Source organism: Artemia sp. Qi Xiang Cuo, chromosome 6 (assembly GCF_049724085.1).
Source record: "Artemia sp. Qi Xiang Cuo chromosome 6, ASM4972408v1, whole genome shotgun sequence".
NCBI lineage: Eukaryota > Metazoa > Arthropoda > Branchiopoda > Anostraca > Artemiidae > Artemia > Artemia sp. Qi Xiang Cuo.
The window spans coordinates 34591528-34609822 of record NC_142799.1 but is presented as its reverse complement, the minus strand read 5'-3'; the positions used below and the strand labels follow the sequence as shown (position 1 = coordinate 34609822).

At 34.6% G+C, this 18295-nt stretch overlaps 2 protein-coding genes across 5 annotated transcripts in view; one reads left to right on the top strand and one right to left on the bottom strand.

Moving 5' to 3' along the window:
• Positions 1–18295, bottom strand: part of LOC148951156 (protein adenylyltransferase Fic-like) — a 464238-nt gene that overhangs the window by 60425 nt on the left and 385518 nt on the right. The gene's annotated exons all lie outside the window — the stretch shown is intronic.
• The window catches only part of LOC148951160 (TAR DNA-binding protein 43-like), an 83705-nt gene that overhangs the window by 23535 nt on the left and 41875 nt on the right, over positions 1–18295 (top strand). For 3 of the 4 annotated variants that reach the window (XM_089090683.1, XM_089090685.1, XM_089090686.1), the window contains 2 exons: positions 11084–11325; positions 16632–16936. In XM_089090683.1, coding sequence (XP_088946809.1) covers positions 11084–11325; positions 16632–16936 — 547 coding nt within the window. Of the gene's footprint in view, positions 1–11070; positions 11326–16631; positions 16937–18295 lie in introns of those variants that run through there. The other variant, XM_089090684.1, reaches the window with a different exon arrangement.

The window sequence follows — 18295 nt, the reverse complement described above, 5'->3', positions numbered from 1 at the left end:
TCTTGGATATACAGTACAGATACTTCATTCAAGAAATTATGAAAAAATCGCAAGTAAGTAACTTTTTTTTCTCTTTATCACAAACAATTTTCACTTAGCTACACGATGTAGAAATTTAATTCAAGAAATTATGAAAAAATTCTCAGTAAGTAACAATTTCTTTCTTGAAGTCTACTCTTGGATACACAATACGGAAATTTCATTCAAGAATTTCATGACTTAGATACACGATGTAGAAATTTGATTCAAGAAATTATGAAAAAATTATCAATAAGTAACAATTTCTTTCTTGAAGTCAACTCTTGGATACACAATACGGAAATTTCATTTAAGAAATTATGAAAAAATTGTAAGCAAGTAACAAACTCTTTCCTGAAGTAACCTCTTGGATACACAATGCAGAAACTTCATTTAAGAAACTATGAAAAAATTGTAAGTAAGTAACAAATTCTTTCTTGAAGTCACCTCTTGGATACACAATACAGAAATTTCATTAAAGACATTATGAAAAAATTGTAAGTAAGTAGCAAATTCTTTCTTGAATTCACCTGCTGCATAAACAAAAAGACATTTCCTTCAAGAAATTATGACAAAATTCTAAGTAAGTAACAAACTCTTAATTGTTTTCACGACTTAGATATACGATGTAGAAATTTAATTCAAGAAATTATGATGAAATTCTCAGTAAGTAACAAATTCTTTTTTTGATTTCACCTCTTGGATATACAGTACAGATACTTCATTCAAGAAATTATGAAAAAATCGCAAGTAAGTAACTTTTTTTTCAAGGTTATTTTTTAAGGTTATTTTTTTTAAGGTTAATTTAGACGAGGTTATGTGCGCGCACAGAACCTCGTCTAAATTAACCTTAAAAAAAATGAAATAAAGCTATGTCGACTGTGCATATTTTATTCAACATACCCGAGAAAGCGCTAGAGGGGGGGCATTCCTGTTGACTTTTGGAGGATCGCATTTTTCGATACTCAAGCAATTTTTTCAAGCTCTTTTCTCAAGGTCATAGATTTTGACTGAGAACACTAACATCAAAACTTAAACGGTCAGAAATAGATGCTGGGCTGTTTCCAAAGATTTAGCAAAGAAACCAGTCTGGTTAAAAACGTGGAGTTTTCGTACTGTTCACTTTTTTGCAATGTGTAGGAACCAGTGGGGAATCCCCGCTCATTTGGAAAGGTGCCAAGGAAAGGCAAGCAAATAGTATGTAGTTTCAAAACGTGTTTAATCACATTTCATGAATGAAGTATCTGTACTGTATATTCAAGAGGTGAAATCAATAAAGAGCTTGTTACTTACTTACAAATATTTTCATAATTTCTTGAATGAAATTTTCGTATTGTGTATCCAAGAGTTGACTTCAAGAAAGAAATTGTTACTTTCTGATAATTTTTTCATAATTTCTTGAACTAAGTTTCTAGATCTTTTATCCAAGTGAAAATTGTTTGTGATAAAGAGAAAAAAAAAGTTACTTGCGATTTTTTCATAATTTCTTGAATGAAGTATCTGTACTGTATATACAAGAGGTGAAATCAAAAAAAGAGTTTGTTACTTACTGAGAATTTCTTCATAATTTCTTGAATTAGATTTCTACATTGTGTATCTAAGTCGTCAAAACAATTAAGAGTTTGTTACTTACTTATAATTTTGTCATAATTTCTTGAACGAAATGTCTTTTTGCTTATCCAGCAGGTGAATTACGGAAAGAATTTGCAACTTACATACAATTTTTTCATTGTTTCTTTAATGGAATTTCTGTATTACGTATCCCAGAGTTGACTTCAACAAAAAATTTGTTACTTACTTAAAATTTTTTAATAGTTTCTTAAATGAAGTTTCTGCATTGTGTATCCAAGAGCTTACTTCAGGAAAGAGTTTGTTACTTGCTTACAATTTTTTCATAATTTCTTAAATGAAATTTCCGTATTGTGTATCCAAGAGTTGACTTCAAGAAAGAAATTGTTACTTATTGAGAATTTTTTCATAATTTCTTGAATCAAATTTCTACATCGTGTATCTAAGTCATGAAACTCTTGAATGAAATTTCCGTATTGTGTATCCAAGAGTTGACTTCAAGAAAGAAATTGTTACTTACTGAGAATTTTTTCATAATTTCTTGAATTAAATTTCTACATCGTGTAGCTAAGTGAAAATTGTTTGTGATAAAGCAAAAAAAAGTTACTTACTTGCGATTTTTTCATAATTTCTTGAATGAAGTATCTGTACTGTATATCCAAGAGGTGAAAAAAAAAAGAGTTTGTTACTTACTTACAAATATTTTCATAATTTTTTGAATGAAATTTCCGTATTGCGTATCCAAGATTTGACTTAAAGAAAGAAATTGTTACTTACTGGGAATTTCTTCATAATTTCTTGAATTAAATTTCTACATCGTATATCAAAGTCGTGAAAACAATTAAGAGTTTATTACTTACTTAGAATTTTGTCATAATTTCTTTAACGAAATGTCTTTTTGTTTATCCAGCAGGTGAATTCAAGAAATAATTTGCTACTTACTTACTATTTTTTCATTATTTATTTAATGAAATTTCTGTTTTGTGTATCCAAGAGGTGACTTCAAGAAAGAATTTGTTACTTACTTACAATTTTTTCATAGTTTCTTAAATGAAGTTTCTGCATTGTGTATCCAAGAGGTGACTTCAGGAAAGAGTTTGTTACTTGCTTACAATTTTTTGATAATTTCTTAATGAAATTTTCGTATTGTGTATCCAAGAGTTGACTTCGAGAAAGAAATTGTTACTTACTGAGAATTTTTTTCATAGTTTCTTGAATTAAATTTCTACATCGTGTATCTAAGTCATGAAAACAATAAAGAGTTTGTTACTTACTTGGAATTTTGTCATAATGTCTTAAATGAAATGTGTTTTTTGTTTATCCAGCAGGTGAATTCAAGAAAGAATTTGCTACTTACATACAATTTTTTCATAATTTCTTTAATGAACTGTCTTTTTTATTTACCCAGGAGGCGAATTCAAGAAAGAATTTGCTACTTACTTACAATTTTTGATAATTTCTTAAATGAAATTTCTGCATTGTGTATCCATGAGGTAACATGAGTGTGTTACCTATTTACAATTCCTTCATAATTTCTTGAATGAAATTTCAGTATTGTGTATCCAATAGGTGAAAATAATAAGGACTTTATTACTTACTTGCGATTTCATTATGATTTCTTGAATTAAATATCTGTATTGTGTCCAGGAAGCGAATTAAAGAAAGCTATTGTTAATTAATTAAATTTTATTCTTAATTTAATGAAATTAATAATACTAGTATAAATAATAAATAATTTATTAGCTTTTATATTTTTATTTGTTATAATATTTATCTAATTTTTTTAATAATTTGATACTTAATTACAATTTTTGATAATTTATTAAATGAAATTTCTGAATTGTGTATCCATGAGGTAACTTCAAGAAAGATTTTGTTGCTTACTTAGAATTTCGTCATAATTTCTTGAATGAAATGTCTTTTTTTATTTATCCAAGAGGCGAATTCAAGAAAGAATTTGTTACTTACTTACTTACAATTTTTTCATAGTTTCTTAAATGAAGTTTCTACAGTGTGTATCCAAGAGGTGACTTCAGGAAATAGTTTGTTACTTGCTTGCAATTTTTTCATAATTTATTGAATGAAATTTCCGTATTGTATATCCAAGAGGTGAAAACAATAAAGAGTTTTTTTTCTTACTTGCGATTTTTTCATAGTTTCTTGAATGAAGTATCTGTAATGTGTATCCAAGATGTGAAATCAATAAAGAGTTTGTTACTTACTTACAAATATTTTCATAATTTCTTGAATGAAATTTCCGTATTGTATATCCAAAAGAGGACTTCAAGAAAGAAATTGTTACTTACTGAGAATTATTTCATAATTTCTGGAATGAAATTTCTACATCGTGTATCTAAGACGTGAAAACAATAAAGAGTTTGTTACTTACTTAGAATTTTGTCATAATTTCTTGAACGAAATGTCTTTTTGTTTATCCAGCAGGCGAATTCAAGAAACAATTTGCTACTTACTTACAATTTTTTCATGATTTCTTTAATGATATTTCTGTATTGTGTAGCCAAGAGTTGACTTCGGAAAGCAGGTCGTCCCCGTCTGGGGTGGGAGGACGTCATAATGAAAGATTTAAAGGAAATGGAAATTTCGTGGGCGGGTGTAAAAAGGGAGGCTTTGAATAGATTGGGGTGGAGGAGGAGCGTGCGTAGCTGTGTTGGCATCAGGAGGCTTGGTGCTGCGATGAGTTGTTAGTAGTAGTAGTAGTGTACCCAAGAGGTGACTTCGAGAAAGAGTTTGTTACTTACTATGAATTTTGTCATAATTTCTTGAATGAAATGTCTTTTTTATTTATCCAGGAGGTGAATTCAAGAAAGAATTTGCTACTTACTTAAAATTTTTGATAATTTCTTAAATGAAATGTCTGCACTGTGTATCCAAGAAGTGACTTCAAGAAAGAGTTTTCTACTTACTTACAATTTTTTTTTTCATAATTTCCTTAATTAAATTTCTGTATTGTGTAACAAAGAGGTGAATTCAAGAAAGAGTCTGTTAATTACATACGTACTTAAAATTTTTTAATAATGACATATCCATTAAAGGATGTTGATAAATAATTTATTCATTCTGATACCAAGATTTTGTCAATGTTATCCCATGTGTCTGACAATAGATGTATGCAAATTCCTTTTCTTGCATCTCCGACGTTTTATTAGACATTCTAAACGTTTTATATGCTAGCTTACTCTAAAAATAATGAACACATAACAATGTAATGCATAATATATTTTTAATGAAATAATGCTATGTAGAATATTAATACAAAAAATATATTATGATACAATATTAATATCAATGATTAACTTTGGACATTTTGAATCTGTTCCATAAAATAGTTCACTATGTTCTCTCTTGATATTATAGCTATTGTCTTCTCTTAGTTCGTAATCAGTAGAATAATCATTATTCCATTTTGAGTCATACACAGTTTTTACTGGTGTCTCATCAACAGGTTCAATATGCTTTTCGTCTTTGGTATTATTTGGTTCAATGACTGTTTGATCAATGGCAGTAACGTTTGCTGGTGCTTTGTTTTTCATCGATTCATCTTTATATTCCATCGTGATATTTTCTGACTATGCCCTTTTTATTTTTCTGGCAATTTCACTGTCTATTATCACATTATTTTTACACAGGTAACAGTTTCGGTACGTAGACAAGATATGGTTTACGAGATGAATAGAAGAGTAGGTCTTTCTCTTAGTGATCTTCCGTTGAATGCTAATACCCTAAAGGTGACTATTGTATGTTTAAATAGGTAATGCGTTACCTGAAACAGTAGCAAGGAGTAGTTCTCTATCATCAACGATTTTTTTATGTTGGCATTCTCTTTGAGTGCAATCATCTCTGGAGATCTCAATCTCGCATAACCACCAACATAAGAGTGGAATTGTTTAGGTATTCCAAAGAAATTTAATTCCTCATTGTCATGAAAATGCATGCAGATATTTCCAAGAGTGCAACCACCTGCACTTGTTTCAAAGCTTGAAGACTTCTCATTGTCGGCATTCAATGCTACAATAACCATGTTATGTAAACATACTTTAGTAAAATGCTCCATCTTCACTTTTTTTAAAGATATGACTTATGTGTTTATCGTTCCGCTGCGTAAAAAATACTGATTTAATACATGCAATGGATTAGGTAGTGTCAATAACCGGTCATAGAATACCAGTGGGAAAGTCACATCGTGTCTCTGACCAATCACAGAGCGCAATTGTCAGAACTGTAAGAATATTTTGACATTTTAAGTTATGTACAGAAAGAAAAAAAATAAATAAAGTTGAAAAATTTTGAAGTTTTTAAAAAAGTTTGAATTAAAGACTTTTAGCATATCGAGTGTCTTTACTGAAAAACTATTGCATTCCAGAGTTTCCCAAATCCCTTCAAGATATTTTAAAATATAAAAGAATTTTTTATTTAACAGAAATCCTAAAATTTGTTTTTAATGGGTATCAAGTAAAGAAAAACCACACGGAATCAGGCAACAGAGTCTCTCAAACCCCGTAAAGTTATTTTAAAAGATACAAGAACTAATTATTTACAACAAAAATTTCGTTTTTAATGAACACTAAGTAATGAAAAACTACACGGAATCAGGCAACAGAGTCTCTCAAACCCCTTAAAGCTCTTTTAAAAGATACAAGAACTACTTATTTAACACAAAAATTTCGTTTTTAATGGGTATCAAGTAAAGAAAAACCACACGGAATCAGGCAACATAGTCTCTCAAACGCCGTAAAGCTCTTTTAAAAGATACAAGAACTACTTATTTACAATAAAAATTTCGTTTTTAATGATCACTAAGTAAAGAAAAAACCACACGGAATCAGGCAACAGAGTCTCTCAAACCACTTAGAGCTCTTTTAAAAGATACAAAAACTACTTATTTAACACAAAAAATTCGTTTTTAATGAGCACCAAGTTAAGAAAAACCACACGGAATCAGGCAACAGAGTCTCACAAACCCCTTAAAGCTATTTTAAGATATACAAATCATAATTTTTTACAAATAACTCTTCTATTTTTTTTATAACTACTTAAATAAAAACCACACGGAATCAGGCAACAGAGTCTCTCAAACCCCTTAAAGATCTTTTAACAGATACAAGAACTACTTATTTAAAACAAAAACTTCGTTTTTAATGAGCACTAAGTAAAGAAAAACCACACGGAATCAGGCAACTTAGTCTCTCAAACCCCTTAAAGCTCTTTTAAAAGATACAAAAACTACTTATTTAACACAAAATAAAGGCAAGCAAATAACATGGGAATCCCTATACACCCAAGCAAATAACTGAGTTATTTTTACGTCACAATTTTCAACTTAAAACCATTCTAAATATATTGGCAACTAAAAAGGACACACCTGTTTTTCCGACACAGATTTAACCTAAAAAAAACTTGTATATCATGAAATAGAAATTCAGTAAATTGTGTCAGAAAAACTTGAACCAAAACAGATTATACCCACCTAACCAGATTGTACCTACCAAACCAGATTATACCTACCAGAAACCTGTTTGGTACGGGGGTGTTGGCAAAATGGTACTTAGATCTTGTTTGAATCACAAATCCCTGAGTTACAAAGGCCGTTTAGTTATAATAGATAGCTCTTTTGAAAGTACTAAAAAAGACTTTAGCGTAAAGAGCGAGGTATTTACTAGGGGACGAACCCCCTCATTTACGTAATAATTTTTGTTCGTTTTAAGTTTTAATGTTGCTCCTTACTTTCAGTTGAAAAACTTGTTTTATTTATTTAAGGCTGGACGGTTTTTTAGTATGCAAAAACCTTGCGATACCCACCTAACCAGATTGTACCTACCAAACCAGATTATACCTACCAGAAACCTGTTTGGTACGGGGGCGTTGGCAAAATGGTACTTAGATCTCTACTGCTGGGTCGACACCGGAGTTTTTTGTTATCAGAACTTTGAACTATTTTTAACAAAATTATATCTCGAAATTTTTATCTGATGCATTTAGGGCGTGGTGGGGGGGAGGGCTAGTTGCCCTCCAATCTGTTTTGACTCTTAAAAAGTGAACAAGAACTTTCAATTTCCATTTAAAGTAACCCTCTGCGAACTTTATACGAGCATCCCTTTCTTAAGAACTATATATGCCCCCATAGCATTACTCATAACGCCTGTCTCCAGGCCCTGGCGGGTTCCGTCGATACAGGAATGTTTCTTATCTGACCCTTGAAATATTTTTAATGAAATGGTTCTTATAAAAATTTTATTGGATGGGCTTGGGGAAAAATGGGTGTGGGGGGGGCTAGTTGCCCTCGGATATCTTTTGACTCTTAAAAATTGAGCTAGAACTTTCAATTTCTAATCAAATGAGCTCCCTCCGAGGTTTCTGCGAGCATCCGTATCGTAAGAACCATATACGCCCCCAGAACAACACTTAGAACGCCTATCCCCTGGGCCCTGGGAGGAGTTTTTGTTATCTAATTTTTGAACAATTTCCAAAAAACCTCATAATTTGTAGCGGATGGGTTTGGGGAAAAAAGAGCGTGGGGGGGGGGGGGGGGTAGTTGCCCTTAACTCTCTTGACTCTTCAAAATTGAACTAGAACATTCAGTTTCCAATCAAATGAGCCCTCTATGAAGTTTATACGAGCATCCCTATCATAAGAACCAGGCACGCCCTTAGGGCATAACTTAGAACGCCTTCCCCTGGGCCCTAGTTGGTTGTATTGACACCAGATTTTTTCTTATCCGACCTTTGAACTATTTTTAACAAAATGTCTATCTAAAAAATTTTCATCAGATGGGTTTGGAAAAAGAGGGCGTGGGGGGGGGGAGGCTAGCTGTCCTTGTATCTCTTTTGACTATTAAAAAGTCAGCTCGAACTTTTTCCAATCAAATGAGCCCTCTCTGAAGTTTATACGAGCATGCCTTTCATACGAATCATATATGCCCCAGGGCATAACTTACAACGCCTGCCCCCGGAACCCTGGGGGGCTGTGACGACACCTGATTTTTGGTTATCTGACTTTTGAGCAATTTTTAGCTTAATGGCTATCTCAAATTTTTATCGGATACATTTGGGGGAAAGGGGCGTGGGGTGGGGCTAGTTGCCCTCCAATCTGTTTTGACTGTAAAATACTGAACTAACACTTTCAATTGCCAATCAAATGAGCCATCTTTGAAGTTTATACGAGCATCCCTTCCATAAGAACCATATATTCCCCCGGGGCATAACTTACAACACCTGCCCTCTGGCCCTGAGGGGCTGTGTCGACCCTGGAGTTTTCGTTATATGGTCTTTGAACTATTTAAAAAAAAAAAAAAACTATATCAAAGTTCTTATCAGATGGGTTTGAGGAAAAAAGGGCGTGGAGGGGGGGATAGGTGCCCTCCAATCTCTTTAGACTCTTAAAAAGTGAACTAGAGCTTTCAATTTCCAATCAAATGAGCCCTCTTTGAAGTTAATACGAGCATTCCTTCCATAAGACCCATTTATGCCCCCAGGGCATAACTTACAACACCTGCCCCTGGGCCCGGGAGGGCTGTGTTGACACCGGAATTTTGTTATATGATCTTTGAACTATTTTTAACAAAATAGCTGTCTTAAAATTTTTATTGGATGCATTTGGGAAAATAGGGTTTGGGGGGGGGGGGCTAGTTACCCTCCAATATCTTTTGATGCTTAAAACGTGAACTAGAACTTTCGATTTCCAATCAAATGAGCCCTCTGAAGTTTATACAAGCATTCCTTTCATAAGAACCATATATGCCCCCCAATCCTTCCATAAGAACCATATATGCCCTGAAGACTGTGGGGGGTAGTGTCCTACTCAAACATATAATTTTCAGAACTTTCAAATACGTTGAACAAAATGGCTATATCAAAATTTTGATTAGGTGTGTTTGGGGAAATGGTGGGCTTGGAAGGGGTATCAGTTGCCTTAGAATCACTTTCGACTATTAAAAAGGGAACTAGCCATTTAAATTTCCAATCGAATGAGCCCTTTCTGAAGTTTCTACGACAACGCTGTCTATACAAAACCTTATATGCCCCCAGGGCATAACTTTCAACCGTTTTTTTAAGGACTGGGGGGGGGTTGTCATCCTCAAAGACCTAATTTCCAGAACTTAAAACTACGTTGAACAAAATGGCTATTTCAAAATTTTGATGTGTTTGGGGGAATATAGGTGTGAGGGGGGGGGGCTAGCTGCCCTCCAATCACTTTCGACCATTAAAAAGGGCACTTGAACTCTCGATTTCCAATCGAATGAGCCCCTTTTGAAGTTTCTACAATAACCCCTTCCATATGAAATGCTTCTGGGAAAAAAGAAAATAAATAAATAATAACAAAACGTTGGAGCCGTATGGCCTTTACCATAGGCAGCGCTATAGCGTTGCCTCTGATATCTATATGCACTCAAATTACTGGCGTGAGTCATTGGGGATTAAATCACACTATACTAAGAACTCATAGTCATCAGCTGAAGTTTGTATGTTGATTTTTTGATATTGCATTGCAAATTTTGAAACTGTTTATAGTTTGAAATCATACCCGTTTCTGCCTCTTTTGTATTATCATATTATATTGTTGGATCTGGTCACGTTTTAAAAGATGCTGCCCATGGAGAGGTAACTTTTGCCTAAAAGCTAAATTGCAAAAAGTTTGTGAGATTCATTCACAAATTACAGATCAAATAGCATCTTCTTGCAATAATACCCTAATTGTCTTTTGTGAACCTTTAAAGCTTTTTTTCATCTAGCTTAACTGCTATTGACTACCCATTACCTAATTGAAAACTAAAAAGGTCCAAATAAAGTTGTCTTGGCATCATAGGATAGCTAGTGAAAAAAAAAGAAGGCTTACGAGTTTTTAGAAGAAATTATTTCCTTTGAGGATGTAAATGTGAAGAAAGAAACCTGTAAAAATTGCAGTGCTGAACGATTTTGCTTTGCTTTGTATAATATAGGTGAATATATAACAAAATGTTAGGTGGAGAGGACAAGATATAGTAACCTACTTTTGAAGAGAAATTCATCTTAGGGTTGTAAACATGAAAAATTGTATTTTTTGCGACAGTTTTCTAATTATTCTTAGAATGGGGCCTTTGGACACATTTTAGGAGGAAGTACCACCTGTTTTTTATTTGGGCTGGTGTGATATGTAATATTAATTATTTGGCACCAAAGTATAGGTTTTTACTAGCCCCTGTGCAGCAATTAAATATCAGCAAATAATCCACAATGTGCCTAAAATCAACTAGAAGACTTAAATGCACAACAATTTAATTCAGAAAAGGTGAAACGCCTTTCTGGTTTGGGGTGAGGATTTGTAAATTAAAAGTGTGTATGGTACCTTATAAGCAGCAATAATGACTAGGGGTGCAGATAACGCTTAAAAAAATTGCATTAGGGGTTGTAGCTTGTATGGTTTGCACACTTAAAAAGGATTTGATATATTTTCTTCTTGCTTTACATTTTTTAAAACTTCTACTTTTAGCATCAATTTCTAGCACAAAAATGGCTTACATACTGGTCAGAAATCCTGATTCTGAAGAAACTGTGGAATTACCAACAGAAGATGATAATTCTCTGTGTTTAGCTACTCTGACAGCTCAGTTTCCAGATGCTATTGGGTTGAGGTATCAATCTCCAGAAACAGGTGGTATGAGAGGACTAAGGGCCAGTGAAGGAAAGTTGCTGCCCCCAGAAGGTGGATGGTCAAACCGTGTCTATGACTGTACCTTTGCTAAAGGTAAGAACTGCTTTCAGAGATTTACCTCCATTCACAAGAAATGTTTAAATGATTGGAGATTGGTGCACATTTTTTACATTGTTTGAAGGGAAGTGGAATGTTTGTCCTTGAAAATGTATATTTTAACTTATGAAGATCAGAATAATCTTTCCAGGAAAATAAGTAAAAACTTTTTGAAGTATTGAATCTTTGACATCCAGCATGTAAGAGATAAACCTACTCGCCATAGTACATTAGCCATCCAAAATCAAAAAGTTTTTTTTTTTTAAACTGTTAGTTTTTAGTTCAGTTCGCCATCTACCATTATTTCCATGCAGCTAGGGATGTCAAGGTTGTACAGAGTACATGGAGATTCCACATCTGCATGGGGGCTAACAGTTGGAATTATTAGTCCCGTTTTTTAGCACTAAGATCTTACATCTAAGATCTCACAGCTCACTGATGTTAGAAAAAAGTGTGAAGACCGCCACTGTTCTGCCATATACAACAAAGATGAGAGAACTTTGATTATCTACTCATCATTCTTCTCAGACCGCTGATCAGAGCAGAATGATGAAAGACGTTTGCACAAAAATGACCAAAGATGTAAGATCTTTGTTCAAAGATTTCATTTTTAAGCGTTTTCTGACAAAAGATGTAAGATCTTAGCACATTGATGAGTGATAAAACGGCCCTATTATTAAATAATTTTTCATGAATATATGGTTTGTTTTCAGGATGAAAAGAGTCTGCAAATAACAAAAACAAGTGGCTCCAAGTTTTTTCTTTGATGGGTGTATAAAAATAGAAATTTATAGAAAATAAAAATAAAAAAGAATAAAAATTTGTTGCAAAAAGTACAACAAATAGGTAGGGGTTACCAGGGCAAATTGGACAATTGGTTAATATGGACACCCTATTTCCATGCACTCCAGGTGACTGGGTTAAAATCATTATTGCCAAAACAAGTAGTATTACGTTAAATTAAATTACCTTAAATAGCAGCTAGGAACAATCTAAGGATGTCTCCTTGTAAAGCTCCAGAATGATGACTTGAGTTGTATAGAAAGTTCTTTAGTGACCAGGTGCTGTTTTATGATTAGGAGCAATTCAATTGAGTTTACACTCTGGAGGACCACTCAGCATCCAGCTCTTGTTTGAAAACATCAACGGATTCGGCAGTAACTGTTCCATTAGATAGTTTTTTCCAACTGCTGACAATTCGTGATGAAAAGAATTGTGCAGACTCTAGAAATTGTATACTGCTTGACAAGTTTTAGGTGATGACCTCTAGTTCTTGAATTGGCAACAACAACAGGGAATAATGCTAGGAGAATAGTAATCCTCAATAATTTGTAGGCTAAAATGGCATCCCCTCTGTTTCTCCTTTAAACAAGTATAGGGAGATTCAGCTTTGATAGTCTTTTTAGGGTAGGTAAGTTCCCACATGCCAGATATCACTTTTGTGGCATGTCTCTGCACATCTTCAAGAACTTTTATGTCTTTTTTAAAATATGGGGAGGCAAGAGACATTCCATCTTCAAGCTTAGGACGCACAAGGCCCTTGTATGGAAGACAATGACTTTAGGGGAACAAGTGGAAATAGTATGCTTAATCAGTCCCGTAGTTGAACTAGCCCAAACAGCAGCAGAATTCTTAGCATTAGTGCTGAATTTTAGTTCATTGTCAATAGTGACACCAAGATCCTGCTCATTATTTACAGAGGAGAGTGGGTGGCCTAAGAAAAAATAAGAGCAACAAGGATTCAGTTTGCCAAAGTAAATGATGTGGCACTTGGAAACATTGAATTTAAGAAGCTAGGCCTCAGGCCATTGACCCAGAAGTTGAAGATTATTTTGTAGAAGGGCATAATCTTGACAGGACAAGGCTGGTCCAAGAAGCTTCAGGTCGTTTGTATAAAGAGCTGATTTACTGCTGATAGTGGAAGAAGCATCATTGATGAAAGTATTAAATAGCGTAGGACCCAAAAACACTCCCCTGAGGAACTCCACTCAGAACCCGTGTAGAGGAAGAAAGAATACGATAACCAGAGTCACCAAATAACTGAAGATTTTAAGATTGCAAATAAAGAAAATTAAGGATCCTAAGTAGGGATTTCTCTTCAAGCTTGACTGCATGTAATTTAATTGCAAGTCACTTGTGACAAACTTTTTCTAAAGCTTTAGAAAAGTCAAGCAGAATCATGTCAGTAGGCACCTCCATATCAAGCAACTTAGTGATGTAATCATATGATTCAAGGAAACGGGTGTAAACAGATCTTCCTGAACGAAAGCCATGTTGTGAACTGTGAAAAACATTATTATCTTCAAGGTCTCTAACAACTGCAGGATTTATTGTTCTTTCAAGAACCTTAACAACTGCTGATGTTTCTACCTTTTTCCCTTTTTTAAATGTCCTTTCTACCTTTTTTAAATGTAGGAATGATATGTGCAGTTTTTCAATCTAGAGGTAGTGTAGAAAGATCTAATGTTAACTTGAAGTGCAGGGAAAGAGGTTGACACAAAACTGTACGACATTCGTGTAGGATACGTGGGTGAATGTCATCTGGACCAGCAGATTTATTCAGTTTGAGGGATGTAAGTTCCTTTAGAACCGATGTATCAGTAATCAGATTTGGTTACATCTCATGTGATACATCATACAAAGGAGAAGTGGGATAAACAATGCTTGAATTGGAGGAAAAAACTGATGAGAAATGTTGGTTGATACATTTGACCAACTCTCATCAATATTGTCAGTAATAAGCTGTTTCCAGTTGACATTGAGAAGTTTTTCAGAGACTAGTTTGTAATTTACATATTTTTGTTGCTTAGAAGAGCGTTGTTTGGTAGGCAGACATAACTCCGATATAATTACTGCATGGTCGCTATTACCAACTGGTGTGGTTATTACATTCTTAATAAGAAGGGCAGGGATACTGAGAATAACCAGATCAAAAGCGTTGGAGACTTACCTTCCCTGAAAGGAGTTGGTTTGGTATTGTTTACGAGATTGTTTGACAGAGGGAATTATCAGAGAGGGCAGACAAAAAAGAAGAATCTCTAGCACAAAAACCAGATCCACCAATCCATTGGATTTCAGGAAGGTTAAAGTCCCCTTGAAGGACAAGGTCGTAGCTGGAAAACCACCTGTGATAGCATGGTAGCCAAATTAGATTCAGAGTCCAAAACACAGGGAGCGCTGGGGCTTCTATAAAGAACACCCACTATAATTGAGATTGTTTGATTGTGTATTTTTATCCAAACAGGCTCAATTCCATCAGTGGTCATAGAATTAAAATGAATGAGACTAACCTTTAGTCCATCTCTTAATATAAGCACACTCCTCTGTTGCAAAGTGGGGAATTCAGGTTAGAAAAGAGCTGGTAACCATTGATTTTGATTTCATCAGGTGATAAGACTGACAAGGTGTTTTTTGGTGAAACTTATGTAACTACAGCAAAATCCACTTCTACTGATACCATACGAAAGGAAAGTTTAGAAAGCTTATTAGGGAGGCTATCAACATTGGGGCTAAGGAACCTCATTCCTTGTGAGGTTTGAATCTGAAAGAACGCAGGACTAGAGTAAGCAGGAACCAAAGGACTGGTAAAGCTGTTGGATACTGCACTATAAAATGATAACGACGAAACAGCAGGTGAGCAAGTTGTTGCAGAAGAAACAAGACAGACAGGGAAACACTATTATGATCATTACTAGACAGTTGAGAGACAAAATTTGGTGGTGCAAGCCCATAAACATATAAAGAATTTACAGAGGTAGAAGAAGGCACTGACATTAGTGGGACATTGGAGCAGTAGGGGGGATTGCTCCAACTGGCTCTCAGCTGTGAAAGTGTTTGGGTCAACTAACTAGTGGTGGCAAACACCCTATTGAGATCATCCCTGAAAGATTTCAAGGAATTATCCATAATAGAAGCTAGCTTTGCTATCATAGCCTGCTCACTAAAGGGGCGAGGGGGTTGAATTTGCAAGTTGGCAATGACCATGATCAAGTAAGTGATTGCATCATCTTGTTTTATAATTTATATTCACCAAGAGATAGGTCTAGACCATCACCACAAATCCACTTCTCACAAATGTCATACTCTATGGCGGAGGACCCTTGATCCAACTCTTTGGAACAGGCAGCACACCTATCATGGCCTTTAACTGGGCTTATGTGTTTACACTTAGCTTTGCTGGATATATTAAATTCAATTAAATTAGGAATTGAAACTAAAAAGTCCAGAGTATGTACTAGGCTACTACCTAAAAATCTCTTCTAAAATCTACAAAATCCGACAAAAAACACTTCTCTGCAACAACTTCCCAAGCTGTCACTAAATCAGAAACTTGAATTTAAGGCAAATGCTTCTTAAGAGTTAAGGCAGGCGTTTACCTCACTGCCTTTATGTATTAATGTTTGTGTATTATTAGTGTTAGTATTAATACTTTATGTATTATGTATTTTAGTATTAATGGAATAGAAACATGGTTAATGGATTTAGCTGCTTAGATGACACATTCATTTCTATTAGAACTAATGTGCAAAGCCAATGTAAATTTCTTGGTTGTCACTAAATTAAAATTATCAGCAAGTAGTATTTAGTCACAGATAGTGTTTAAGCTAAGTTCAGGAGAGGGTTACTTAGGCTATGAATTGGACAATTACAGTTTTAAGTGGTACTTCATGAAATGGACATGTTTTAATTTTCTTATTGTAACTGATTTAGGGGCAGCATGGACACTAAAGACCAGGGAAATATGGACAGGGGTTATCCACAATACCCCACTTGCTAAAAAATCTGTCCCACGCCCAAATTATAATAGCTAATACTGTTTTAGATTGTAGGAACATGTCTAAGAAAGTAAATCAGGGTCATAACAGACGGGTAGACAATTAAAGAAGTTTTGATAATGATTCACAATGGTGTTAACAAGAAGAAAATATCAAAGCAACTCAAAGTTCCTTGAGCAAGCCTGATAAGATAGGCAGAACTGTGGAAGGAAGTGTCCTTTAAAGAACTTGAGAGCAAGAAACTAGGGGCATTTAGGCATAGAAAAAAAATATTAAGCACTATTGGAGAAAATAATCTAACTAATTATTTTGTAAAATCTAACAAGCTGCACTGTAGACTCAGTCCAAAACAGCGTCATATTCCGGTCTATTAGTTTGCAAAAATGAACAAGAAAAAGATTTCAAACAGCTGGGAAAATAATAAAACTATGTGACAAGGCCAGGAGAAAAAAAAAAAAAAATGGGGCGCATCACTCTAGGTCTACTAAAACAATGCTATGACATTAAACATTCAATTTTATTTTCCAGGTACCAAAAGAAAGGTAGATCAAGATGTAGATGTAGCAAGCTCAGGGACAGTCAAACCCAAAATGAGGACAGTTGATCTTATTGTTTTGGGTATTTCTTTTTCTTGTGATGAATCCAAAATGAGGGAGTATTTTTCTCAGTACGGTGAAGTAGTACGTTCTGAAATTAAGAAAGATTCACAAACTGGTAAATCAAAGGGCTTTGGATTTATTCACTTCAAGGATTTCGACAGTCAGATACAAGTTTTAAACAAGAAACATTTTATTGACGGTCGGCTTTGTGAAGTCAAGATTCCTAACGAAAAAGTTAGTATTAGTCAATTAGGATTTTTTTTTTCTCCAGTGTCCTTTCTACTCAGCTTTGCATGTTTGCAGTATTTTCCTCTTTTTCTTTTCTTGCCTAGGATGGAAGTAGAGCTGTATCTCAATCATTTTCCCTGTTCAAATAATACTTTTTCGATCATGTGGATACAGGACAAGTTGTGGAAACATGCCCATTTCATGTTAATTTTGGATGAAATACACTTCTTTGGCAAAAATATTTTTTAATCCTCTGGAAGCTTAAGCTTAATTTTTATTCAATCTTAAAACAATAGAAACTCACATTTTGTCAGATATTGCTAATATTGTATAATTACTAACAGTTTTGTCTGTGAGGACGGGGGATCGATTCCTGGTGTTGCTGGTTATTTGCTTTGGAAAGGGGGTCAGTGGCGTGACTCTAGGCTCAGCTAGAGTCAACCCAGCTATAAATAGGCTCCTGGAGAAATCTGGGGAAGGTAAACAGGAAGGATTTCTGAAAGCAAAAAGAAGGCTGGCCCCCGACCCCCCATTGTACTTCCTGGCTGAAAGACCATGTAACGGAGATCAGCATTACCGGTAGGGACTGTAAAGTCCAATGCTATACTCTTTGTCTTTTTTTTCTATAATCTGAACTGTTGTTTTAGTAGCAGCAGAGCTTGTCGACTACAGATATAAAAAAAGAACAAAAATATACTGTTCCATGAGCATCTAATGCATGCTGATTCTAATAGTTTGAGGGTGAAATACTTGCTTTAGGTTACATCGCATAAAGTCGCATAATTGTCTTCAGATTAGTGATTGGGTGGGAGTTTCTGACATTATCACTTTTATGATTTATAGATTCATGATTAACTACCAAAATATACAAAGACCTCCTGCTACAATCCGAATTTATGCCGATATTTTAAAGAGCATAGGCTTTTGCTTATTATCTTCTTCTTCAAAAATAAGCACCTGGAATCCTAAACGGACTCCTTTCGGCTTCCAACTGCACTTTTCTTCTTCTTTATTAGAAATCACTTGGGCTCCAACATTTGGTGTCTTTCTGGCCTCCAAGTTGGTGGATTCTCCTCCATGTCATTAAATTTAAATTCTTCCAAGGAGGGGGGGGGGGAGAAAACTAACTTGACATTTTCAGAAGAGCCAAAAACTGGAAGCATCGGGTCCTGAAACCATGTCACTACAATTTAAGCGTAAACTAGACCGGTACCTCTCTGGCTCTTGCGACAGGACTCTCCCCTTCTTCTGCTTGTCGACCCCTCATCATTATAAGTTACAATACCTCGGAAGATATTACTCAGTCAAGGAACATCTAAATTCATTAACACATCAATTGCCTCTCTGTAAAACTTCTTTTCAATG